The sequence below is a fragment of the Alexandromys fortis genome, unplaced genomic scaffold (assembly GCF_014885135.2).
Source record: "Alexandromys fortis isolate MF-2015 unplaced genomic scaffold, M_Fortis_MF-2015_v1.1 scaffold_9, whole genome shotgun sequence".
NCBI lineage: Eukaryota > Metazoa > Chordata > Mammalia > Rodentia > Cricetidae > Alexandromys > Alexandromys fortis.
Window position 1 is genome coordinate 18,793,092 of NW_026067892.1, and position 27,576 is coordinate 18,820,667.

General features: G+C 51.8%; 1 protein-coding gene across 1 annotated transcript in view; it reads left to right on the forward strand.

The window, feature by feature from the left end:
- The window catches only part of Col13a1 (collagen type XIII alpha 1 chain), a 137,090-nt gene extending 111,085 nt beyond the window's left edge, over positions 1-26,005 (forward strand). Inside the window, exons 30-43 of the mRNA XM_050142889.1 lie at positions 826-870; positions 1,146-1,289; positions 1,866-1,964; positions 3,396-3,440; positions 5,963-6,004; positions 6,781-6,807; positions 7,169-7,249; positions 10,635-10,670; positions 12,835-12,888; positions 13,858-13,911; positions 14,788-14,823; positions 20,169-20,255; positions 23,724-23,762; positions 25,132-26,005. Of these exons, the coding sequence (XP_049998846.1) occupies positions 826-870; positions 1,146-1,289; positions 1,866-1,964; positions 3,396-3,440; positions 5,963-6,004; positions 6,781-6,807; positions 7,169-7,249; positions 10,635-10,670; positions 12,835-12,888; positions 13,858-13,911; positions 14,788-14,823; positions 20,169-20,255; positions 23,724-23,762; positions 25,132-25,134 (792 nt within the window). The 3' untranslated portion in view covers positions 25,135-26,005. The remainder of the gene's footprint in view (positions 1-825; positions 871-1,145; positions 1,290-1,865; positions 1,965-3,395; positions 3,441-5,962; positions 6,005-6,780; positions 6,808-7,168; positions 7,250-10,634; positions 10,671-12,834; positions 12,889-13,857; positions 13,912-14,787; positions 14,824-20,168; positions 20,256-23,723; positions 23,763-25,131) is intronic.
- The last annotated feature ends 1,571 nt before the right edge of the window (positions 26,006-27,576 follow it).

The window sequence follows — 27,576 nt, forward strand, 5'->3', positions numbered from 1 at the left end:
TATATAATGCTGAAAGGGTAACACATTCTGAGCACTTGATCAATCATGGGGCCTCCCCATGTTCTGTGATCCTCCCATCTTCCCAGGACCACCACACTTGCCTGTCATTCCTCTCTGTACCTTAGACCCTACCACTCCATTTCCCACACTCCCAGCCTCAAGCTCTGCCATTCTTCCCTCATAGTTAGTCTTTGGTCTTGTGCTTCAGAGAACCCCTCAGATACAGTGGGACCTGGAACATACCCCTGGTTGCAGCCACCAAACCCAGGTTACCACTTCCCAGCTCTCAACCTCCCTCACTCAGTGCCTTTGCCATTATTCTCATCCTCCGCCAACCCTTTCAATGGCTTTTCTGGAAGAAGCCTTGTGTTTTCTCTCTGCCTCTGAGAGCCTGACCTCCTCTAGGTACCCTTCTCCAGGAAGTCACTACAGATGCATCCAGCAGAATTGACAGCCTCTCTCCTCTGCTTCTTCCCACATCATGTTACCACATCCTCCCAGATCCCAACCTAAACGAGGAAGGGTCTGAGATTGCTGTGAAGTGGATAGGAACTCCCTGTAGACAGTGAGGACAGGAAGGTTGGGATAAGGTAACCAGGAGCTCTGAGATGCTCAGGACTCTCAGAGACAGCCGTGTGACGCTGTGGCTAAGACATGGGTCATGGGATACTCAGCTCCCCCCACCACCATACTTTGGGATCCTGATCTGTGACACCAAGGCAATCAAAGGTGTGCCTTCCAGGCGCTATGGGGGCAGGGGCAGGGTACCAAGGAGGTGAGCATTAGTGTCTCTACTCTAAACCGTTTCTGTTGCCCCTGCTGCAGGGGGAGATTGGACTGCCAGGCCCTCCGGGACATGATGGGGACAAGGTAAACAACACTGTCTACAGCAAGAATTCTGCAAGTCGTTCTCACGCAGGGAGTGTGGGCGGGAGGGCTCAGGAGCAGGCCCAACCAGGGAAAGTTAGGAGGGTCAGGAAGAGGGGTTCCAGCTGTACCTGGCAGAGCCAGCCTGGGGATCTCTATGAGCTCCCACTCAGTGCCAGAGACCCCAGCCTTTGACCACCAAGCCTTTTCTTTTCTGATCTCTCCCTCCCTCCTTCCTCCATTAATATCCCTAAGAAGTGCCGTTAATATTTCTCTAGGGACCTCGAGGAAAACCAGGAGATACGGGGCCCACTGGCCCTCAAGGGCCCCCAGGAAAGGATGGGCCTCCCGGAATGAAGGGAGAGACCGGACCCCCAGGGAGCCCTGGGGAGAAAGGGGAGACAGGAGAAGCAGGCCCTCAGGTAAGTGTCTGGACAGCTGGCATCCTGCATGCACCACCTCCAGCCTGACACGGGCTCTGCATGCTGCCAGCTGCTCCTGAGTTCAGAGAACCAAGATTGACTTTACTGCCGCTCACTTTGTGAAGGCTGGTATCCTGTAGTGTCCCCACGCAGGAGACCTGAGTCCTGTACCAACCTCATCTGTGTCCTTGGGGAAGTCACTGAATCTTCCAGAGCCTCGGTTTTCCATCTCTAAGATGGGAATAACAGTGCATTTCCTGGAACCTCCATGGACTGTTGAAAAAGACAGTCAGGGCTGTGAGCCTGCTTCTCCAGAAGCATGTGGAAGCCGTACATCAGAAGAGTTTGCATGAATGGGAAAGGACCCCCCCCCATACCCGCCCAGTCCAGCTAGGCTGCTGACTTAGCTGAGGAGCTTTCTCTGGACCTCAGTAGTACCATCTGTGGAATGGCACCACCCTTGGCCACCCACCCTTGGAGGAAGGGAATCACGCATGTATGCATGCCACAGATGGGCACGTTTGCTCAGCATGATGGCTCTGAGCTTCACTGACAGAGATCTTTGTCGATCTGTAGGGTCTAGACGGCCCAACTGGGGAGAAAGGAGAACCAGGTGACGAAGGGAGGCCCGGAGCAACAGGATTACCTGGGCCCATCGGGCTCCCAGGATTCACAGTAAGGCGAGAGGACCGGGTGTCAAGGGTGTCCACAGGCAGCTGCAGATGAGGGCACATGAACAAGGGGCTCCTCACCTAAGAGTGCCTGTCATCCTGCCAGGCTATGTTAGCCTGGGCCTGTCAGCTGGCTTGGAGTCCCGATTGGGTCCAAACAGTTCTAGCTTCTTCAGTATACAATGTGGTAGCTTCTGTCTTCAGGCGCTCCTTAGCCTCACGGTGCTGAACTCAGACATGGAATTCTGCTCTTAGAACTAGAAAGACACAGGCAAGTCCCCGGGGTATACAGGACAGTCAGCCTTGCTTAATCATTGAGCCCTGGGTTCCCCAAAAGTGGGGGGGGGCAAGCAAAAAAAACAAATCAGGCACCTAGGGGACATTTGAGGTTGACATCCTGACTCCACACACCCATACACGAACACACAAAAAAGTAAAAGAGCCTCAGAGGTCAGGTGTGACTCAGTGGACCCTGAAGTTGAACGTCTACCCAGCAGGGCCAGGCAGGTAGGTAGAGGACTCACAGCTTCTCAGCATGCCGACTTCCAAGATGGAAGCTGAGCTCCTGATGAGACTTGATGTGGTCTCTTCTCGGTCCACCTTCCCTACAGGCTCCCCCGAGGCTCCAGGACCTGAGCTCTGTTCACTGTCTATCAGTGTGCCCTAAGCCATCACAAACAGCAGCTTTGCAAATAGCACAGCTCTGTCAGTATGTCTGTTCTGTGGCTCAAGAGCCGAGGCTGTCATCATTGAGTCCCCAGCCAGGGTCTCCAAGACTGCAGTCACATCGTTGGCCATCTGTGTCCTTACCCGGAGCCTGGAGTCCTCTTCCCAGCCACTAGCTGTTGACAAGATCCGATCCCTTCCCATAGTAGGACAGAGTCCCCCAGTTCCTGCATGCCACCTACAGTTCCCACCCACGTGGCTCTCCCATGGCTGACAGTTCACCTCGCAATGGCTTATTTCTTGAAGGTCAGAAGGAGGACTTTTCTAGAATCTAGAACTACCAAGACAGAGCCATGTGCACACATGTGTCTTTGTGTGTGTACATATCTATAACGTGTCTTAGCATGTGTTACATTTCCTTATGTATAATACATGTATGTGGTGGTGTGTGAAATAGTCACAGGGGTGACAGGCATCATGAGGCCATGTTCCCTCCTCCAAGACTGAAAAGCAAGCCACAGTTCCACCCTGCAGTGTGTCTGCCGCAGGAACCACACACAGGACCAGCCCTGCTCCCACCACTGGAGTCTCAGACCCTTAAAGATGACGATTGCCGCAGGGCTGTCTTGGTCCTCAGTCCTGTAGGCTGGCTACCAGTACACCTCCCCAGGAGCAGCCTAGCCTTGTAGCTTATGACAGATGTGAGGGTGGGCCTGTGGCCAAACTCCTGGCTAGCAGCTCTCACACTGGGATGTTTTCGTGCCCACAGGGAGAGAAAGGAGAAGCTGGGGAGAAAGGTGACCCAGGAGCAGAGGTAGGTCAACCCTGTTCTTCTTTCTGTGTAACACCTGACAAGAGCCTCACTAGAAATACCCGTTTGTCTCCAAGCTGCTTAGCATCTCTAACCGGAGAAGGCTGGAAGCTGGGCAACTGTCAGGTGCTGAGCTCCAAGGCAGCCCTGGTCATACACTGACCAGTTCCCTGCAGTGCCCAGAGAAGACCCTGAGGCTCCAGTAGGCATAGGAAAGTAAATAGAACCACCTGGCTGTGCCACAGAGATTGAACCATTCGAGCAAGTTCTGAACAGCCATGTTGGATGTCGTCACAGAATTTCAGATGAATGCTTTCCCGAGGAGTAAGATTCTCTGAGAGGCAGAGAGGAAGGATACAGAGCAAGAAATCAGTCTGGAAACGGGCTTTGCCGAAGATGGGGAGCGCTGTGCATGTTTGTACAGGGGAGGCAGCGGAGAACCTGGGGGTGGGAGAGAGTTTGGTAGGAAGGTCTGGGCAGTCCAGAAGCCTCCCAAGAGCAAAGCCAGAGACCACCAAGCTTCATGGTCCCCCACGAGGTCCTCTGGCCTGTCATCTTTAATGTCACCAGCCCCATCTGAGTTTAGTGAGACGGACCCAAGCATGCTACCGCTGTTCCTTATTTAAGAATGAATTGCACCCTAAAGAAGCTAATCCTAAATTCTGGAAAAGCATTATACACACAAAAGTTCCTTCCAGAAGTATTTCAAGCCAAAATTGAAAACAGACCGTGTTTCTAACAAGATGGAAAGAATTAAAATCCTTAGGCTGACGAGCTAGCAGTACTAGCTCCGTCCATGGTTGAGGGACTTCCTTGTGCCAACTGCCATTCTTGGCCCTGTCCAGGGAGACAGTTGTTCTCCTGACCAAAGGCCAGTGTGTCATCAGGGAAGGGGGCTCATGGGGAAACACACCCCAAAATAGAAAAATCTGTTTTATATCAACTATAAAAGACCAAATTATATTTATGTATCCTTGTAAGCACATAAACATATACAACTATAGCTGTTACGTCCAGAAAGAGAGGGAAGATATTAGACAAAATATTAGGAGTCTTCTCAGTTGCTATGACAGAAATTATTATTTTTCCTCCTTTCACTTCTCTTTCATTGATAAACTATTTAATAAGTCTGTGTTACTTTTAAACATTTTTTTGTTTGTTTTTCAAGACAGGGTTTCTCTGTGTAGCCCTGGCTGGCCTGGAACTCACTCTGTAGACCAGGTTGTCCTCAAACTCACAGAGACATGCCTGCCTCTGCCTCCCGAATGCATCATGCTCAGTGGGATTTGGGTTTCTACGAGCATTCTTATACTCAGATCCATATATTACTTATAATAAGACCAATGTGTGTGTGTGTGTGTGTGTGTGTGTGTGTGGTGTGTGCACGCATGTGTGTCTAGAGCTTCCCACGTGCTAGCCGAATGCTCTACCACTAAGCTACAGCCCCATCTGGAGTGTCCCAGTTCCATTTCTGCTGCTGTGATAAAATACCCTGACAAAAAAAGCGCCTTGAGGAGAAAGGGTTTAGTTAGCTGACCGTCCCAGATAGGGTCCATGATTGCAGGGACGTCGGGGTGGTGGAAGCTTAACTCAGCTGGTCCCATCATGTCCATCGTCAAGAACAGACAGAAATGGATGCATGCTTGCTTGCTCACTCCCTCAGCTTCCTGTCTCCACGCATGCAGTTCAGGTAGCCCCAGCCTAGGGAATGGTGCTGCCCACAATGGGCTGGCTCTTCCCACATCCATCAGTTATTAATGTACTATAGACATGGCCACGGGTCAACCTAAAGTGAATAATCCCTGATATTCTCCCTGATTGTGTCAAGTTGGCAAAGCTAACAATCAAGCCAAGCACAGGAAACTTTTCAAGGTGGTCTCCTTCACAATGAGATTGCCACTGAGCAGAAATACCCCAGTCCCAGAGATGCTGGTGTTTTCCTGTCCAGTCTGAATCTCTCTCGCTTCATCTGCCCTCAAAAGAAATATAGCCAATTGTCCCTGGCCACCCATGACAAACCTGGGGCAGAGCTAGTCTCAAAGAATGATTCTCCAGTGGCATCTCAGCCTCCCTTGGCTTCAGATAACCAGTGTCTGCTCCCATAAACCAAGAACCTCAAACTCACATGTGTACAAGGTCCAGGAAACACATGAATGCCAAGAAGCCAGAGCTGAAGATAGCAGGGGATGGAGTCTGGGCAGATTGGAGATCATGCCCCACCTGGAAGACAGGGCTCTCATTTTTTCCCTGGGTAGTGGTTGCCATACACAACATGACACCAATCTACTGCTAGCTAAGTGGTGTTCCAGGGCAACCTGGAGGACCAGAGTTATGGAGATGTTTCCTGAAAATGGTTTTGGACCAACTCTATGTGTGGCTAACAGTTTGCCCTGGGTTCCTGTCGTGAGTCTCCTTTAGGAGAGTGTGTATTGGCCTGACCTTCAGTGGCTTTCCTATCTTCCTGTGACCTTAGCTGGACCAGGACCATACTAGAGCATAACGGAGCTTCCCTTTTTGGCTTATAGGTTCCGGGGCCACCAGGGCCAGAGGGGCCTCCAGGACCTCCAGTAAGTGTCAGTGTCAAGGACTCAATAGCATGTCAGCCATTGTGGTTGTCCCTCTGGTATCCCTGCCCTTGGCAGTACTGAACTCAACCTCAGCCTTGGGTCACTTCCACAAACCCTTCCCACCCCTCTTCTCTCCCATCTTAAACATGTCTCCCAGTGACACACCAGGAAGCCCAGGCACTGCCTGGTTGGCTGGCCTGGAAGCCACAGACTTACTCTGCCATTGCTTTGCCTGACATTCATTTAACCCTTTTCTTTCAGATGTCTATTCTCGTTCTTTTCTCCTTCCTATTAGCAAGATCATTTTTAAGAAAGTGACCCATTAAAACCAGTCCAGTTGGATGCAGCTAGAGGGTCCCCCAAACACCTCAAGTGAGCAGGTGTTGGTCTGTGCCTCTTGGTGTTCCATCCTGCTCCTTACATTCTGGGCCATAAATTGTACTAGCAACAGTACTGATAGTCGGCCCCATTTAACAGAAGTTCCCGTGTCCCACATACTAAGTGTTTTACATACTTCAATTCACTCCGTTTTCACAGCTGCCTCCTCTGCCCTTCGTGAGACTCTCGAGTCAGCTGTGGGAGGCCACAGAGAGATTTTGTAGCAGTCCCTGACTGGGCAGATGGTTCTGACTCCACCCCAGGAAGCCCCATACTCAAATTGCCTTCCTAGTTCCCTCTACCTCTCAAGAGCTAGGATCTGAGACTATACACCTCAAGGCCATGCATGGTCACCTACACATGCAGTTCTAATGCTTCTTGTTCTCATCCCAATGCAGGGCCTCCAAGGTGTTCCTGGACCAAAGGTAAGAAAAGGCCACATGGCAGATGCTGTAGGTGGAACGTGCTTCCAAGACCTAGCTGATCCCTCTCCCTAAATGGCACCACGCAGAGGCATAACCAGACCATTGGGGCAGAATGAAGTCCTATAGTCCCTCTAACGTCCACCACTGACACATGGCCTGCTTTGGGATGTGGATTTCCCCATCCACGTCTTGAACTGCTTAGCAAGTAATCAAACTCTTGCCCCATCTCCCCAGACCCTTCCCTCCACCTAAAGTTGGGCAAGACTGCCACTCCTAGCCTCCAAGATCCCAGAGCACAAGACTGGGCTGATTGGGGCAGACCCCTTCCTTCATTGTTGCCTTCTGTCTCCCCTTCCTGCAGGGAGAAGCAGGCCTAGATGGCTCCAAAGGAGAGAAGGGTTCCCAGGGAGAGAAAGGAGACCGGGGACCTCTGGGATTGCCTGTAAGTACCAGGGAGCCATAAGTCTTCTGGAAGGAGCTGCCCTTGGTAGCCCTCCCTGAGGCTTCACTGCTGGGCAGGGACCAGGGATGACACTGCTCTGCATCCAGTTCTGAGCATCCCAGTGTGCTGGGTTCTTCCTTTTCATAGCGGGGAAAGATGGTGGGCCCTCAACATCTTTCCCAGGCCGAGTCTTAGTACTGGAACAATAAGAAGCTAACTGAGGTAGGGTCCACATCTGAGGAACAACCTGATGGAGAACCAGAATGGCCCGAGGTCAGCCTCAAGGCCTGCTGGGGCATGACTTGAAGTCATAAAGGTGTACCCTAAGGGGGTAAGCACAGAAGACTTGGGGCTCTATGGCAATGGCTATTCTTCCCCACCCCCTCCGTCTGTCCCAAATAGCTCCAAGGGAGACCCCAGGTCTAGAGGTATAGATCAGGCTGAGTGAGTCTCTGTCCCACCCTCCCAGTGGCCTGATGGCTCATGTGTCACTTTCTGAATCTACTTTTCAAGAGCTAAAGAGACTTCAGCAAGCCGTCATGTCATTGTACTGATGGTCACTTAAGGTCACAGATGGAGTTACTATCTAGACTGAGCCAAAGGCTTCTCATTCATTGAAGCTACAGGGGCCTTCCTCTGTCTCCAGCTCCAAGCCAGTCCCTAACCCCAGGTAGCTGTAAACAGCAGAGGAACCATGGGAAACCAATGCAGACATAGCAAACACACAGCAGAGGCCAAAGGCGCTGTTTCCTGCTCGCTGGTGCAGCTAACGTAGAAAGAGCTTAAGAGCTGATTCGCTTGACAGTCCACAGCGGAGTGATGGCTTTAGCAGACAGACGCTTGCCCTTGCAGAAGCCCTGTCTGGAATGACTTGAGTCCACACGGAAGTACCCTCCTGACCCCTTCAACCACAGATCACCTGTTGTTCACCTTCATAGCACCAACAGCCCCGTGAGCATGACCAGGCTTCAGTTCGGGGTCCCCATGCCTATAATCCAGCCACCCAGCAGGGGACGTAAACAAAGACAGTGCCAGTTGAGTGACAGAAAAGCCTCTCAATGTTTGTTTCTCCAACTGTTGCTAATAGAAGCGTGTGTACGGAGAAATCCCTTCCTTAGTTTGAAAACTGCAACAGAGGCCTGAAGCGATAGCTTAGTCAAGCGCTTGCCTTCTAAGAGTGAGGCCTTATTCGGACCCTAGGACCCTTGTGAAGCCATGGTGGTGCATGCCTTTAGTCCTAGTACTCCAGAGGAAGAAGCAGGTGGATCTCTGAGTTCGAGACCAGCCTGCTCTGCAGAATGAATTCTAGGACAGCCAGGACTACGCAGAGAAATCCTGTCTCAAAAATAACAAAACAAAAGAAAAAGAAATGGGCAGCAGCTGTGCGTGCCTCTAATCTCCAGCAGTGATAAAACCACAGATCCCTGGAAGCTCACAGCCAGCTAACCTGGGCTCTGTAGAGAACTTCCAGGTCCATGAGAAGCCCTGTTGTAAACAAAAGGAGGAGGAGCCCAAGGAATGACCCTGGAGGTTGTCCCCTGACCTATCCTTGCACTGCGCATGCCCACACCTGTATGTGTGTCTCCACGCTCACACCTACAAAAACAAACAGAAAATTAGCAGCAAGATTGTCATAGTTCACAAGGTCTTTGGGGAAGGCATCACGGAGTGTCCATGAGAATAGTCTCTTAGCTCAGCCGACATTGGCTTGGGAGAGAGGAGAGCCCAGCACATTTGAATCTTAGAGCTGGATGCCTAGCCCTGTATAAACAGTTGCCCCATAAATATTATGAGCAACAGATCAGCAGCATTTCTAGCCCTGGAAGGTTGATGCCAATGGCTCACCAGGGTCTGAGTGTTTTGGCCCGTGCCCTCTGACCCCTCAAGAGCACTTGGCGGCGGCTTTGCATCTGCATATCCCATGGATGCTCCAGGCTGCTTCTAGACTGCCCCTGGATGTCCGCGGCCATGTGGCGGCAGGTAGCAGCCTCTCCAGGCCTATCCTGCTGGCTTCCCCACTTCCATTTAGCTCCCAGTGGTGCAGTGGAGTCTGCTGGGAGTCTTCTAAGCATGGCTTGACCCAGGGTCCCCATTCTTGAAGAGTGGTGTAACGGGGCCAGTGCGGAACCTGGATATCTGTGTTGGAAACAGAACCCCAGGAGAGACGCAACATGGGAACCTCAGCTCTAGCTTGGGGCCAAAGTCAGTCCCACAACACTGAGAACCAATCCTACCCAGTACCCTTTTCCCAGCTCCTTGCGCTCCATCTTCTGTTCTCTTCCCTCATCCATCCCGAGACTGAGGCTCATGTCTGAATCTCAGAAACAGTTTTCAAGAACTCCATGCTTGCTGGCTAGGTGTCCCCTCCTATCAACCCCAGAGACCACTTCAGGGCCTGGCACTAGCAAAAAGGCCCCATTCCCACCGAGCCATTGTCCATTGGTCAGCAGGGAGTAACGAGGCCACAGGGCACGCAGGCTGAGTGGTACCTTCAGGGCCCATTTAACCACAGATTGGTAGCTTTAGACCTCTGGCCCTGCCAGCTGCCTTCAAGCCTTTGTCTGGAAAGGACACTTGTGTGAACATATGTGAATGAACCCAGTTTGTGTCTGACTGTAAAGTGCCAGAGAAATGTCAGCCATTGTCAGTATCCTCGTCCAAGGGCTGCCTCGGCCTGCCCAGATGGAGCAGAACTAAGCATGCTTCTATTCAGGTTTAAAGGCTAGTGCTGGGGCCAGTGAGAGGGTTAAGTGGGTAAAAAGCACTTACTCTGAGTTCAGTTTCTGGAACCCATATGGTGGAAGGAGAAAGTCAACCCCCCAGAAGTTGTCCTCCGACCTACCTACACACACACACATACAGAGAGAAAGAGAAAGAGAGAATGAATATGCAATTGCTCCTGGGGTTAGGAGGTACAAAATGGCCTATCTCTATAGGGGTGCAAGAGAAGCTGGGATCACACCCCCTCCCCAGGAAACCCTCCATGTAGCCTGCCCTGGAGAGGGAGCATAGCTCTGGATCCACACGGACGACCAGGAATGCCTTTCTGTGTCCTCTTCTCTGAGCACCAAAGCATCCTGGGATAAGGGGTTCCTGCAGGGTAAAGGGAGGGAGGAAGACAGAGCTGTGGAGAGTCGGAGCATCTGTCCCCAGGGTTCACGCCAGCTCAGCAGCCAGCCACGGCCCTCAGTGTCTCCGTGTTCTTGTCGGTGTCCATGTAAACACACCCCCTGTCCTCCCAAGCTTGATCCCCCGTTGTGCTGATGGCACTCGTGTCTGTCCACAGTCACGCTTACTCACCTCTGCCCTCCCCATTGTCTCCTTTTTTTCTCCCTCCCACTCCCTTTCTTCCCTTCCTTTTGGTCAAATCGTGCCCTTCGTCCAGGGAGCTTCAGGTTTGGACGGCAGGCCTGGGCCACCGGTGAGTGTCATTTCTCCGTCACCCTTCCCCTACCCGTCCCTGGTCCCTGTCCAGCCTAAGGATCCCTCTTGTCTTTCCTGCTGTGGCCGTGTTCGCGTCCCACCCCACCCCTGCTGCAACAGCGCTCCTGCTTTGTCCCGCCATAGACACCAGGAAGTCCCCTCCACACCCACATTAGAAAGGCTGAGACCCCTTAGCCACAGTGCGCACACCAGGATACCAGACACACGGAGCGTGGGACAGCAGAAGTCACTCAAGCGGCAGTGACCCTGATGTCCGGTCCAGCCTGAGAACCCCACCCTGGGGCTTGAGCTGTGTGTCCCCAGCAAACACAAGTGTCTGTGTGTGACCTTCATGCTGTGTCGTTGTCAGACTGTGAAATCTGTCCATCTTCTGTCTGCCCCTGAGGGCCTCCCAGTCACACGTAGTCACCTGCCTACGTAGAAGGGTCAGGATGGGAGGGGCATGTAGGAGCTCAGAGGCCAGTCTAGCTCAGTGTCCTGTGGGTGCGTTTTAAGCATGCCTTTTACTGTCGGTTGTACCCAAGCCACCCTGCAAGCACAACAAGGGGTCCCTAATAGAGCAAGTGAACCCCCCCCCCCCCCCCCCGCATTGCCTCTTTCCTCCTGATTCCAGAAGCAAGCTGTCATTGTCTCCTCTGCAGACACACAGTCCCGAAGGGCCACAGGGAAGGGCCCTCTGCTTTACCTGCACAGAACGCCCTGTGGACTTGCCAGCATTGGTTCCCAGCTTGGAAGCCATACCAGGCCCGTGTGCCCAGCCAGTGGTAGCCAGCCAGCTATGCCTGGATAGCCAGCGAAGGTCCATCACCCTAGAGTCAAGACTTAGAGTTAGCTGATTGGAGTGCCATGTGGGAGAGAAGAAAACCAGCTGGGTCCTGTTGTGCAAGACACTCAGGCAGGGTTGTGGGGCAGAGCCTAGAGCTTTCAGAGGTAGGAGGTTGCCCAGGCAACTTATCAGAGCCTCATCCTACTGAATGCCAACTCTGTCTCCTTGTATGAAAGAGCCATGGAGTGTCCTGTCTTGCTGATAGTTGGGGGTCAGGTCCAGCTTTTGCATATTTATCCCGGGAGGCCTTGGAACAGACTCCCTAATTGACCTAGATTTCCAGAGGGGAAATTGAAGCCTGGGTCAGTCTGGGGAGCCCTTGCACTACTGTGGGACACGGAGGCAGAGAACCTGCCGCCAGTCCTGCTCTGGGGGAACCACTGATGTCATCCACACTCCACTGTCTTTCTCCACACGGCACAGAGGACGCCAAGAACTTCTCCTGGCTCTACGGTTCCATGTGCAGCCAATCTGCATTCTCCCATATGCCCATGCCCCTGCCTTCCCCAGCTACACTCAGAATACCAGGCAGCATCCTTCTGGGGCAGCCCCCTGAACCACAGTCTGGTCTGAGTAGGACACAAATCCTGAGGGCAGTAAACAGGAGGCTGTGGAATAGAAACTTGGTCTAGTTGGGATGCGGGTGAGAACCTGGGAGAAATGGTTGCCGATTCCATAGCTAGCCCAGCTCTGTCTCCAAGCAACCCCCAGCCTACTGAAGTGCCCCCTAGCTCCCTGGGACCCCAAGTTAAGAGAGATCCTGTCCCTGAAGTCCAGTGTGGTTCTGACATTGGAGGGTACTAACCCATGACTGTTTGTTCCTCAGGCCTGGGGATCTGTGGGTCTGCGGCGGGATGGGGGAGGGGTGCTGGATGCCCTCTCACGCCTGCCTCTAAGTGTGTCTCGGCATTGGTCTCTGTGGCATGAAGACCCTCCTGCTGCATGTGGAGCTGTGACAGCAAGGGGGGCACTGGCCCCAAGTCCCCACTCCTGGGGTGGGGTCACCTCCCTCCCCAGTGCTTGTTGGTGGCAAACCCAGCAACTGTCCTGCTGTCTTCATCCTTGGCAAGCTTGGCTGTGATGTGAGAGGCTTTCATCCCGTGAATCTGGCTCTGAGGAGGGGGGCGGAACACTCCGCCAAGGCCCTTAAATCCAAAATGGATCGTGGCCCGGTCCAGTGGCCTCCTTGAATGAGCCTGGCTTTGCCAATCCTGAAAACAGGGACTCAGGCTTTGCACATCTTCAGGTCCTGGGCGGGATCCTCAGGGCTCTCCAGCAACTGGCTCCTTACCTCTGCTTTCTTTCGCCTCCCCAGGGTACTCCAGGACCAATTGGGGTTCCAGGCCCAGCTGGACCAAAGGGCGAGAGGGTGAGTGAATTGCGATCTTGGGAAACCAGGAAGCAGGGTTGTGCCCGGCTTGTTCATCTCCTGCACGTGGGACCCATCCCCCGGGGTCTCAGCCCTCACTCCTGCTCCCGCCCATCACTCCTGGTTGTCCCTGTAGCAGCCTGTATGGCTGTGAGGAGGCAGGTGAGATGGAAAACCTCTCTCTCCTCTGGTACCTTGGCACCTGTCACAGTTCAGTCTCTGAAGGATGCAGGTTCTGTTAGGCTCATTTAGAGAAACAGGGTAGGAAAGAAGGCCTTGTGAGATTCAAAAAGGCCCCAGATGACATCAGTAAGTCTGAAAGCCGGGACATTGGGCAGGGTTCCCACTGTTAGTGTTGAGTGGCCGTGGCCAAGCCGCATGATTTCTGAAGTCCGACCCATTCCTCACAGAATGGGTGTGTAAGAGGATGAGGGTGACCAAAATCAGTTCAGTTCTGGGGTGGGGAGCAGGACTCTACTCCCCGCAACCATTCAGGTTCCCACACACCCGGGACCTGTCATCCCTAGTGGGCAGACTCCACGCTATCCCACCCCTACGGAGCATCTACAGTCGTCCTACCCATGCCTCTGCCCTTTGCCGTCCCAGGAGAGGCTTGTGTTGGGGAAGTGGGTGGCTTCTACATAGACCGTGAGCCTCTCTGAGATCATTGGGTCCCCTGGGGAGACGGGACTAGCCACACCATGATGATGGCACGGACTTCAGAGAAGGAATCAAAGCTCCTCTCTTGCTCCGCCGCCTGCTCTCCTTCCCTCACTGCCTCGTCTTTCCAGGAAGCAGGCTGTACTGGAGAGACAGTGGAAGGGTTCTCAGGGCACACTCTGCCTCACACACGCGTCGGTTCCCTGGGGCTCTGGCGAGGGTCCAGAGATATTTCCCATAGGGACTTAGAAAACGGTCACGGGAAGGGAGCCACCACCCCGTGCACAATGGCATCTTTCTCTCTTACAGGGCAGCAAAGGAGACCCAGGGATGACAGGACCAACGGGAGCAGCAGGGCTTCCTGTGAGTTTCCAGGGACGAGAGGTTTCCTTCTGTCCATCTGTCCCCACAACTAAAAGCAAGATCAAAACACACAGCCCCAGAGCCTGGAGCTCATACTCAGGGTTAAAAGACAATCTGCCTAGAGTTAACCGAGGAGGAGCTAGAAGTCCCTGTGGGGCACAGCGGGGGACAGGTGCTCATCACAGCACGTCTGGAACCTGCCACTTCAGCCCCTGTGCTGTCCAGTAGGGTCCCCAAGGTGCCACCGCTTCTGCTGTCTAGGATCCAGATCCCCCGCCACACAGAAAGGGGGTGCTGGCCTCGAGGACTGAACTTGGCTCCCATCTGCAATGCATTTGCCTGGAGCTTGGCTGCAAACGCCAAGTGGCTGTCTCTCACGAGCCTGGATCTTGTTTCCCCGTCCACCCGAGGTTCATGTGCATCTGACTAAACAAGCGTGTCTGCGCTGGTGGATGCTTTAACGCTCATCCCCCTAGGGTGCTCTGCCCTCTAAAGAGGGTCTCGGCAGCCGTGGAGAGCGAGGGCCTGGCGGGAGAACCGTGGAAACATTCAGCTCAGAGTACCACGTCCCCACCCCAGACTGCAGCATGAAACCCGTTCTTCTTCACTCCAGAGGAACACGGCTGTCAGCAGGGACGTGGGCGACGGGGCAAGGAAACCAAGACCCTTTGTCTGTGGATTTGCTCCTAAATCCATGTGCTTCTAAGTCAAGTTGTTGGATGCCTTTGCTTCTCTGTTCCCCTTCTGTAAAATGGGGGTAATGGAGCCCACCTCCACTGAACTGGGCATCCGTCTGTTTCTGAGCCTGAGGGAAGGACCTTATGGCCGTTTCATGTTTTCTCGTTAACATGTCTTCGTTTCTCTGATTTAATGCAGGGTTTACACGGACCACCCGGGGACAAAGGAAACCGGGTAAGTCTGAGCCCTCGCACTCGGGGTCTGGTTACTAATGTCTTCATGATGGGATGGAATGATCAAGTGGAGACTCCTGACCTAACAGAACAAATAATCTTTCCTTCTAAATCATCCCAAATTGAAAGGCTTTCCAGTGAGGGGCTCCCTGCCATACATGCGGGGAGCCTGGGGCCTAGTACTGCGGTTGAAGCCAGGATTTCTCCTCCGTTCCAGAGAAGGCTAAATGAATCCCACAGCAACCGTCAGATTAGCGTGGCCATCCAGTAACAGGAGCCTCGCATCCAGTCCTCTCGGTGTTGCCCTGATAACCGGCCCCTTAGTGATATTTTTAGACCCCCTTGTCACCTCATCTTTGCCTCCTAAAACTTAGTTTTGTCAAGCATTCCAGTCCACTGGTGACCAAGAAAATAAATTCCAGCTTCAAGAGCAGACAGCCAAGTCAAAAAAAAAAAAAAAAAAAAAAAAAGGATCCCAGCTGCTATTTCTCTTGGAGACTTGGCAGGGAATGGAGCACCCTCCAGACCCTCCCTCCTCCCCTTGGCTCCTGCCGTCTTCAGCAGGACGTGTTAATTGTCCCCAGCACCATAAGCATATAATGGGCATGACCCTGGGCACTTGGGCACAGCAACAATAATCTATCCGAGAGATAGCCCTCTCCATCGCCTCCTCCAGTGCCCGCCTGTGTGCAGTGCACGTGCCCTGAGGACCAAGAGCATGTTGTAGCAGGCAGTAAAGCTCATGGACCTTACATGGCAAGGAAGGGGGGGGGAGCAGGCCAAGAACTGCTGTGGGGAACATGGAATCGTACTGCATTGAGTTCCCCCCGTGAGGCAGAGGCAGAGCGTATGAATCCAGAACCCGGCTCATCTTTGACCGCTAATCATATCTTCAGGAATAGAGCATGTCAGAATCTGTCTATTTCTATCTGGCCCCGGTTAAATTCATTCTCCTCGATTTAAGAAGTATTTATTGGGCACTTCTAAACCCCTAAAGTCTCCTCACCGGCAGGCACGCAAAAGCAACTCAACTTGTTCCCCAAACCTATGTACAAGAGAGAGGAGGCAGAGGCACCCCTACCAGACTGCCTATGGCAAGAGCACATGGCAACCCACGGCAACAAACTGACCCACCTTCAGCTGTGGAGCTGGTCCCTGAGTCTTCAGAAAACCTGGTCATTCCGTTTCTTCATTGGCACACAAGCCTACCTGACTCATTTCTAATGTGTTCTGGTTTTCTTCGTTACACTCAACTAACATTTTTCAAGCCTACTTCTTAAGACCTTTTCCGTTGGCTGGAGGCACTGAGTCACTTGAAGTAAAGGTAATCCTCCTGTTGTAGTGGAGAGTCAGGGCCAGGGAGGTACCCTTGTCACGGGTGAGGGAGGATGAGAAAATGGACCAGTCTAGTGTCTCGGATGCTAAACCATTATCTGTGGAAGTCCCAGAAATTGTGGGGGAAATCTGTCTCCTCCATTTCTCCTTCCTGCTCTTCGGTAGCTTTCCCCAGCCTGTTTATAAATTAGAATACGTCTCTTCATTGGAGTCATAGTCGGGCTGAAGGTGTAGCTCAGTTGGTAGAACTGCTGAAAACCCAGGGTTCCAGTTTAACTCTGCGTAAAACTCAGCAGATGGCACACACCTGTAACCTCAGCTCTCAGGAGGCATAAGGTGGGAGAATCAGCAAGTCAGGGCTGTTCTGGTTATACAGCCTCTGAGGCTCACCTGGACCCTTACCTCAGAAATCCAAGAAAAAGAAAGCCATGTTCAGGCTTTGCTGGAGAGATGGCTCAGAGGTTAAGAGCACTGGCTGCTTTTCCAGAGGTCCTGAGTTCAATTCCTAGCAACCACATGGAGGCTCACAACCATCTGTAATGAGGTCTGGTGCCCTCTTCTGGCCTGCAGGCATATGTGCAGGCAGAACACTGTGTATATAATAAATAAATATAAGAAGAAAGACAGACAGACATGTCAGAAAGCAATGTGTCACATCACGAAGGTGAATTGTCCCAAACAGCAGGTTTCAAATCAAGGAATAACTCATTTTTCTCATCCAGGAGAGTTAACTCTCAGATGCTAAATGTGCTAGAAAGAAAGAAAGAGAGAGAGAGAGAGAGAGAGAGAGAAAGGAAGAAAGAAAGAAAGAAAGAAAGAAAGACAGTCTGAAGTTCACCACTTCATTCAGGCCTCTAGGCCACCAGCCCTAATGGAGCCACCAGCCCTAATGGGGCCCTGAGGGAGATATAGGATATGGACTCTTTGACCCAGGTGACATGTCAGGAGCTAAGGCAAGGCTCTGGTTCAAAGAGTCATTGCTGCTGCCTGGGAAGGTGACTCTGGGAAATAACCAGTGTTAGCCTGAGGTTTGGAGAGTAGCTCCCATAGGCAGCCCTCAGAACATATCCTCATCAAACGGGTCTTCCTCGTTCCTGGAGAAGCACTGGGTATCTGTTCCACCTTACCTAAGCGAAGATGCTACCTTAAAATCTTACAAATGGGTTAGTAACAGGCCCCACAGGCAAAGGTGCGGACCACCAACCCCAACAACCTGAGTTCAACTCCAGTGTGATGGAAGTAAAGAGCTGACGCACACAAACTCTACACACATACACACATGCACACACGTGCAGGCATGCTCTCTCCCTCCCTCCCTTCCCCCCCTCTTTCTCTCACACACATACATATATAGTTGCTTGTCTTGTCCAGAAATGGTTCCACTCTTCTTTCCTGCTCATGGAATGAGGTAGGTCCTTACAATGACAAAATCCAAAACCAGAAGTTTGCTAAAGCCACAAGAGCACTGAAAGAGTGCTTGTTCTTGTCTCTGCAGGAACTCTTCTCCCATCCGCTCTTGTCTCTAAGTGACTGAGTGAATTTGGCCCAGGAACCATATTTACAACAGAAACACTGATCAAAGCCAGGCATAGCGCTCCAGGCTTGTAATCCCAGAGTTTTGGGGGAAGAGGTAGAAGGACCCCGAGTTCACACATTCATCCTCAGCTACACATAGTGTGGGGCTAGGCTTGGCTAGAGAACACTCAGTGGAAACAACAGAAAGGGGTCAGAGGGTAAGGGTATCATGACTCCAGCGATGTAATTATCAGGACATTGGCTGATTGGTTGTTGCCATAGAGCCGCCTGCAAGCTGGCCAGTGGAAAAGGTCCAAGCATGCTGAGACTTACCACACTCTGCTGTGCAGGCCTGGGGATGGGGGAGTGTTGGGGGCGGGGGCTATGCGCATGCCTCCCTTCCTGAGTCCTTCTGCTCCCTCCCTTCCCTTCTCCTCCCATCTTTCTGGCCTGGGCTAGCCTCCTCCTCCTTCTTTTCCCACAATATGTGCACCCACTAAACCCCCGACTCTCATCCTTCCCCCGCCCCCTGGCTTGTGTCTCCTGAAGTCAGTTTTCCACGTTCATCAGGAGAGCTTAAAGGATCTCTGTGGGTCACCGTCTGCCTCTCCCTTCTCACCAACTGGATCTGGGGGTGGGGCACTTCTTGTATGTCCCATTCTCGGGTGGGTGATAGGGGACATGTAGGGAAAGCAGTAGCAGCTCCAGAATCTTCCAGAACACCTGATGTGGGGTGATGCCCCATCGTGTGGATGGCTCACACTGTGACCTGGAGGCAAATCTTCTAACACCTGGAACCAATCCTTCAGCAGCCCTGCCCATCTCCTTTATTGAGAAACTGTACTCATGACTCAGAGAACAAGGGCCATGTTCCTTAGGGACACTTCCCAGGGTCTTCCCTTCCAAACACCTGGGGACTCAGCTTGGCCACCCTCAGGGAATCCTCCTGCCAGGACCTTCTCATTGGTGGGCGTGCCTTTGCCCCAAGGGATTTCACTACAAGTACACACATGTCCTCAACACCCATCATTCCGAAAAGTCATTCAGAGTCCTGTGTGGACAAATTACAGATGACCTCTGAAACCAAAAATATCAGGGTCCTGTTGAAAGGTCTGGGGGAACATCAGAACTATTGTTAACCTCTACTGCCTAAGAAACTTAACACACATTAGCCCACAACTAGAGGAATGCTGAAGACACAAGACCCTCTCCAGGAGCCTTTGTTCCCACACTAGGCAGTAGGAGACTGTCATCACCGTGGGTGACAGGAGCCACCCTCCCTTCCTGAGTGATATAGCATCCCACCAGTGAGCATTTCGTGTGCACAGGTCACACCAATTTTGGAAGTGAGTGTAATGTACCCATTTTACAGATAATTCAGAGGGATTCAAGTTAGTAGGTGGCAGGACTAGCTGTGCCTTTGGCCTTGCCATGATGGAGCAGCAATATCCAAGTCTCTGGGCATGAGATAACCCACCTTCCACAGAGGAGAGTGTCCCAGGAGACTCCGTTGGAACATGTGTGGTCCATTTTAAAGGACCAAGACACATGAAAATTTAACTGCAAATTCATTTCCAGGTGACTTTTAGGAGGCATGTCCCAGAGCCTTTTGTTTTGTTTTGTTTTTCGAGACAGGGTTTCTCTGTAGCTTTGGAGCCTGTCCTGGAACTAGCTCTTGTAGACCAGGCTGGCCTTCAGACTCACAGAGATCCGCCTGCCTCTGCCTCTCAAGTGGTGGGATTAAAGCGTTCTGCCACCACCCACAGAGCCCTTCTTTAGATGAACCCCAAGACATGAAAACAGGATTCGGTTAGGAGGAGGCTGGCTGACGCTCTCCAGAAAGAAATGAATTCCCTGAGCTAGCTGCAATGAAGTGTGCCACGATGCACTCGTGGAGGTCAGAGGCCAGCCCACGGGAGTCCCTTCTCTCCTACCGTGTGGGGAGTGAACTCAGTCTCAGTCTAGGTGGCAAGCACCTTTATCTGCTGGGCCATCACAATAGCCCGACGGTACAAGTTCAAGTAGCGATGATGTAAGAGAATAAGCCAGAGAGACACATCACAAGGGAGAGCAACCGGAGAGTACACACACACACACACCTATTTAAAAAGAAAATAAATCCTAACTGGGGCAAGAGGTTGTCAGCTCAAAGCCCTTCAAGATTAAACCGTTAAAGAGATAGAATGTACCCCCTGCTCCCCATCCTTTCCTGGGCTTCAGATCAGCAAAATTGGGGACTTCTGTCTTTAGTGGGCTCTTCCTTCCCCTTCAGCTCGGAGACGCCCCTGCTGCCACCTCCCTGTCCTCCCCCTACCTGAGTTGGGAGGTGGGTGTGTCCCACAATCCTCCCACGGTGCTAACCTAGTTAAGAGAAGCTGCTCTCCCCCGTCCTTTCATACACCGTTTCCTCTCTAACACATGAGTGATCCTAAAGTTTTGATGATGCTGTTGTGTTGTTTTTTCTCCCCTCACCTTGGACTAAACCATTGCTTACAGGGGGAGAGGGGGAAGAAAGGCTCTAGAGGGCCTAAAGGGGATAAAGGGGACCAAGGAGCGCCTGGACTAGACGCCCCCTGCCCGCTGGTATGTTTTCGTTCCTCCTTTGCATGGTTTTGAGTTTCTTTCCACAGGGTTTCGGGTTAGGAACAAAGGCGCGGAGGACGAGCGGAGCTCCACAGATGCCACCAAGCTTGTCTGTGCCTTGGCAGTCCTGCCTGCAGAGGGGGGCCTCAGAGCCACAGCTGCGAGCCATTCTGCTAAATCCCTTGCCTTTGAGTCCCTCTCCTTTGAAGGTTGAGAACAATGGGTTGGGTGGAAGGAGGAGACCAGAAGGGTTTGGGGAGAAGGTCTCAGGCTCTGGCCCCGGTGTGCTTTGTAAACCCACACAAGATTTGCGTCCTTTGTGTCACGGCCGCCTCTGTGGCCTGCAGCTCTGGCTCTCTGAGACCTCACTCGGTCAGGATGCAAGACCCCAGAGTCAGTCTCCTGAGGGCCACTGAGAGTCCCTGCTGAAGGGAACAGGGCCAGATAAAGGGCTTTCCGTGCACTGCCCAGCAGCCCAGACGAGACTTGGAAAGCTGCAGACCAAAATGGGTAGACAGTCCCAGGCGGCCTTCCCAACAAGCCAGTAAATAATTGGCGCATTGGCCTGGCTTCTAAAGTGAACCTTCAAAGCTCTGGAAGGTTCTGAAAGCCATGCTACACTCTGTGACTGTGTCAGGTCGGGGTCTCAGTGCAGAAGAGACTGGCTTCGTTCCATGGCTGCACTTCCCCTTACTTGTAAAGTGTCTGCGTATATCAGATTCTGCTTCCTGGCCAGGCTAGGACTGGCCTTTCCACTCCCCAGCTGGAGATGTCCTGACTTCGACTTCAGTAATCGTCGTGATTGGTTTTATGAACAGGGCCACCGAGGTTTTAAAGGAGAGAAAGGGGAGCCGGGGCTACCAGGGCTGGACGGACTGGATGCCCCATGCCCACTGGTATGGCATTTCCCTTGCTTGCGTGGCCAATCTGGGCTACCCCACGTGTGTGGTGTGTACCCGCGTGCCTCCTGATCCTCTTGCTCCGCTCTCCCAGCTCCTGCTTCCTGTTTCTTCACTCTGTAGACACCAAGAGTCACACTGCCTAGAGCTTTGGGTGCTCCCAACTGTGTTACCCTCTGCATGCAAAGCGGCCAGGTGTTTTCTAAGCTGCAACTACTAACTACTTCTGAAGCAAACCCCCCCCACACACACACACATCAACCAGGCCCCTGCAAAGCCAGTCTTGGCTGCATCTAACCTCATTGCCTAATTGTATCTAGACCATTCTGGAAGCTGGGGCAGCACATTCGTTGGGCATGATTTTAACACAGATTGTTTCGCCTCCTTGCGGTGCACTTAGCCATGAATGCACAAGATGAGCAAACTAACCAAACACAGAGTGAGCTGCCAGTCACCTGGCCAACAGCGCCCAGATGCGAACATACCCCTCCCCCACAGTTTGACAAGGGACACGAGGCTTGCTTCTAGACAGAGACATTCTATATATAATTAAGGTGGAGGTAGGGGTCACCCTGTCCATTATTCTAGGTCCAGGATCCTGGGTCGTGGCTCATATGACTGCATCAAAACTAGAGTGTAGTTCAGGATCGGGTGTTAGATGCTAAAGACCCAGAAGGCTGTCCTTTGGTGTCTCTGTCCTGTGTCTTTAGGTATCTCACTAGAAAAAAAAAAAAGAGGTAGAAAGGTCTAGAATGTAGTTAGGAGGTGGTCAAGTACCCCTGAGCATGTCTGGAGCTGAAAACTCAGGTGCTGGTTTTTCCCAGGCCCAGTCTTGCTCCAGACGGTAACTTCCCCAGTATCTGCATGACCCTCTTAACTGTAAAAGAAACAGAAGACAACTCTTGACCCTGCAAACACTGGTCTAGGCTTCCGTTTCCCCCAGGAGATCCCAAAGCCCCTATGAACGCAGCATTTCCTGCCCCATATCCCCACCCGTCACCCCCAGGTCCTCTTTGAATGAAAACTGGCATTAGAAAGCATGGACGGCCATAGCGTTCCTGGAGATCACCAGAGCCGTTTTAGAACACAAATGCAAAGCCAGCCTGCGCAGGTCAAGCACACAGAGTAGCAAGCAAGCCTCTTGATAGGATTGGCCCCGCCCTCCATCCCTAGCACGCCGCATGCATGGGTGCTTCCAAAGCGCTTCCATGAATTAAAAGAAGTCTTTCCTGGACCCCAATCACCTCCGCCCCGCTCCCGGCTCCTGCCCTCATCTGAGCACTCTTACTTCTCTTAGGCACTTTGACCTTCCCACTCTCTGCCTGCTCTTCCTCTGTGCCACCATCCATCCGGATGGAAATGCCACTGTGGTCCTCCAAGGCCCCTGCTCCCTCCCAGAGTTTGTGTGCAGTGTGCCGCACTGTGGCAGTGGGGTGACTTAGCATGCCAGGATGGACTGTGAAGGGGACAGAGGGGCACCAGGAAACTGAAATGCACCACCTCCTGCAAGTCCTCGTCCAAGCCGAGAGGGGAAACGAGGATAAATATTGGTTGACCATTCAAAATGGCGTCTTTTGCAGTAACATCACATAATGTCATGTCCTTTGTCTTGAATTGGCAGGAGTGGGGTACGGGAGCTATTGACATGACTTTGGCACATGCTAGGTTTCTTTGGGCTGGGGCAAAATTTTATGTATGTCGGGTGATTTGGGGGGTTCCCTGCTGGGGTGGGTGGAGGAGACCACAGAGACTGCATTTCTAGGATGAGGCTGCCCTTCGCTAGACCTAGACTGAGACCCAGAGCTCTGCCCTTGGGTCCACCTGGCCCTCCCCTCAACCTGACCTCTGGAAGATTCCAGGACTGCCTCAGGGTTTGCCAGAGAGGCCAGAATGTTAGGCCCTAGAAGGCTTGTGAATGTTCCGAGGCACAGGCACGGTGTCCTGAGGCTGCTGCCTTGCTCAGCCAATACATAGTCGCTTCCCACCCAGATGTCCCGTTCCCCTCCAGATTCAAGTATCTGACGCAGGGTCAGAAAGACCTCCCAAAAGCCTGATGCAATCCCCCTGAGGCTGCCTGTCACTTGCCACCCTGTCCCCACCTAGTGACCATTATCTGGGACTGTTTGGGTGACACCTCCCATTGCTTAGGACGAGAAACAGGCTCAGGCAGGCTGGGGACCACAGCACAAGGCTCACCATTCCCTTGGGAGGTTTGCAGAGGAAGACCAGGAGGCCCAATTGCCCAGTAACCGGAGCTCTTAGCACTCCACCGAGTCAGAACGAAGATGGTCCTCTGTGCTATTCATGGACACCTGTGGACATCTGTACAAGCTAAGCCCACAGGTCACAGCAGTCCCGCTTAGCCTCATGGCAGCTACATTCACCATTTGCCAAAGGAGAAAACGGTGGCACCTAAGTGCTTCCCACCCCTTCTAAGGGGACCCAGAGCAAGAAAGGAAGCAGCCAGCAGTGGATAGGCTGCGTCTCAGTGAGACTACGGAAATGTCTGTGTCATTGTCGCCTGTCTACACAGCTGTCTCGAGTCTAAGCACTCTCTGCCTCCTCACAGGGAGAAGATGGCTTACCAGTCCAAGGCTGCTGGAACAAGGTAAGATTCCCAGAGGCCCTTGCAGCTCAGGGTCAAAGGTGCAGCCCATTCCCAACAGTGCCGTAAAGTTCCCATCCTGCTTTTCTGCAGATGAGACAGCAAGATGTAGGTCAAAAATGGTGCCACTTCATTGGTGGTTGGCAGGGGAGAAGGGTACGCATTAAATATCCCACTCGCTACATACACCTGGAGAACACTTTGAGATGTTTTAAGGGACCAGATGTGTAGATCAGTTGAGAAGCATGTTTGCTTAGCATGCACAAAGCCCTGAGTCTGACCCCGAGCAGTGCATAAACCCTGCATGGTGGTGCATGTATGTGATTTCAGCATACATGCACCACTTAGGAGGTGCAGGCATCCCAAATACCAAGATATCACCAGGTTCACAATGCCATTGTCATTTGCCATCATTGAAGCATTCAGCCAAAGGTCACAAGGCCAGCCCTCTCAGCCACAGCTCCCAAGTTACAGGACTCCCCAGCCTAAGGACAGAAGCCTGCCCTTGTCCTCAGCATGGTCTGAAGCAGGTGGCCAGCCGTCTCCCTGCACCTCACTGCCCACTCAGCATCCTCTCAGCCCCTCCCACCATCATCCAAGACGACCAGTATGTCCTCATTGTAGAATTCATGGCCCCACACTCACGAAAGTTTAGGCTTAGTCGTTCAGGCCCTGTGCCTGTAACTCAGAATTGTACGAGATCACTCAGCGCCCCTGTACCCCCCAACACTCAAAATCTCGTTGATGCACAGGACTAGAAAAAGTAGGGAGACAAACAAGATCTTGACTGAGCACCTGGGTACCTAAAGCGCACACAAGCTATAGAAAGAAAGAGTTCAGCATTGAGGGGTCGGTGTCTTTCCCCCACCCCCCCCACACACAATCTGCACTTTAGCCTCACCCAGAAGTTTCAGACAGCTGACTTAAATAAGACCTTCCTCGGTCCCCAAAGATTCTTCCTCAAGGTTGTTGCTGGTGGGCAGCACATGGAACATGTTGAACTTAGCAGGGGAACCACAGCTGCTGTCCAGAGCTACAGCATGCTCGAGAAGCATCTAAAGAACCCCAGGTTCACACCACCAAATGCCGTCAGGACAGATGTAGTGCCTAGCGTGGTTTCTAAGACTGCGTAAAGAGACTGCCCTCTAGTGGCCACAGCCGGGAGTGATTGCCAGGTGAAAGTTGAGTTTCCCTTGGGGTGGGGAACTGTCTTAAAGTCCAGATGAGTGTCTTCCCTCTAGCAGGGTTGATGCTCCTCACTTCCCTGTCCCAGACTCTGACACAATCAAAGACAAACCCACCCCCTTTCCTCCAGGGGAGTCAGCATTCAGGCCCTAAACTAACTGGCTGTCATTCTGGTTTTGTTTTGCAGTGACGCCTCTAACCTCGGATTGGCCTGTGTGTGTTTGTACATAGGATATTTATTTTTATACAGTTTTCACCTTTTGAAAATGCCCAAAGTATGATGCATCTTACAGATCATTGAAAAAGAAAGAGGAAAGCCTGCATATTTTGTACAGAAAGCAACCCTTCCCCTTTTGTTTACAAGGCGTTTTTGTATAAATCTGTTTCTAATACACTTTCTGTCTGTGAGTCTGCTCCTAATGTTGCATGATATTTGTGCACACTTATTAAATATCACAGCTTAATAAGTTATTGTGTTCCATCACCAAAGGGGGCCGCCAGCACAGAGGTGCTGCAAGCTTCCGTGTGAATTCACAGAAATGTGGAGATACATGGCGTTTGCCAGACTAGATGCGTCTGACAGTATTTTACACTTTAATGGACTTTCATTATTAAAAAAAAATGAAATGTGGCAATTTATGATCCTGATTAATCACTAAATTAAATCCATTCTGTCTTGTGCAAGCAGGAAGTCTCAGAGACACGAGCCCTCAGAAGTGTGGAGCAATATTGGGAAATGTTAGCTTCAACAAAAGGAGGGTGGAGACTCCTTTTAGGAGATGTTCCTTATGTCAAATCCTAAATTCATCACTTGAGCATTGAGGGTTCAGCAATACTGAGAACCACCCGGGCCGCAAAGGGGACTTACGTAATTGCTTCAGGGTTTGGGTAGGGCTTTTGTTTGTTTTAGTTTCTCTTTTTTTGTTGTTTTGTTGTTGTTGTTGTTGTTTGTTTTGTTTTTTGAGACAGGGTTTCTCTGTAGCTTTGGAGCCTGTCCTGGAACTAGCTATTGTAAACCAGACTAGCCTTGAACTCAAAGAGATCCACCTGCCTCTGCCTTCCAAGTGCTAGGATTAAAGGCGTGCACCACCACTGCCCAGCTGTTTCAGTTTCTTTACCCTGTTTATATTTTCTGTTGCTGTGATAAAATATCACCAAAGACAACCTAGAGCAGCAAAGGGTTGGTCTTGGCTTACAGGCCCAGAGGGGTAGAGTCCTTCATGTTAGGGTAGTCATGGCAACAGGAAGCAGGAAGCTGGCTGTTCACATCTCATCCACACACAGGAAATGGAGAAAGGGAACAGGAAGTGGGGCCAGGCTCTAAAACCCCAAAGCCTGCCCCAAGGAGGGACTTCCCTCAGCAAGGGCCCACCCCCAGAACGCTCCATCAGCCTCTCCAAACAGTACCACCCAGTGGACTCTAAGGGTTCTAGATTGTGGCAGCCATTCCCATTCAAACTTCTATACCCTGTTCTGAGCCACTATCACTAGTAACGGCTACTGCAGAGCGCACTTGACCGTACAGAAACCTGCAGATCCAAGCGCAGATGGCTGCAGGAGGGGGCTTTGCTTCCTCTGCCAATCCACACCAGCGAAAAAGAATCACACAGACACCCCACACCAGACCAGCCAGATCTCAACCACACGTTAGTGTGCTCTTTTGTAGGAAATAGACTTGCGTGGGGCTGGAGAGACAGCTCAGTGACTTAGAGCGTTCTCTGTGCTCGCAGAGGACCATGGTTTGAGTCCCAGCGCCCTCATGGTACACAAACATCTGTAACCCCAGTTCCAAGGCACCCGACGCCCTCCTCTGACCTCCATGAACACCAGGCATGCATATGGTCCACATACATACATGCAGGCAGGCAAAACATGAGTACACAAAACCTAAGAGTGTTTTTTAAACTCTTTGAAGAAATGGAGCCGTTGTGCTGGAAAGGTGGATCAGTCAATAGCGTGTCTGCACAAGTCTGAGGACCTGAGTTCAGTCCTCCGAACCCCTGGGAAAAGGCTCAGTGTAGAGGTACATGCTTGGAATCCCCGTGCTGCGAAGGTAGATCCCTTGGCCTTGTTAGCCAGCCAACTAGCTTAACCTAATCAGAAAACCCCAGACTGGTGGAAGACCCTGTCTCAAAAAAACAAGGTGGGTTCTGAGAATCAGTGCCTGAGGTTGTCTTTCTGGTGTAGCACTTGTTCATACACACATACACATACACGTGTATACATATACACGTATGCATACATATACCGATATACATGCATATGCCCGTGCATATTACATAGATATACATGCATATGCATACACATGGATTACATCCATATATATACATTACACATATATGCATGTATATACACATACACATGTATACACATACATATACATGCATACGCATACATATACACACCCATTTACACACACACAAGAAATAGAGCTGTCAAGAGGCTGAAGCAGAAGGATTGCAAATTTGGGGCCAGCTTGGGCTGCAGAGTAAAACCCTATTTTAAAAAAGGGGGGGAGAGAGAAAGTTATATTGTTTCCCTGTCACAGTGCCTGCTTGGTAAAGGTCTCAAGAAACCGCTTCCTTAACTTTTTCCACTTTCATATCTGTGGTTTGTGTGTGCATGTTTGCTT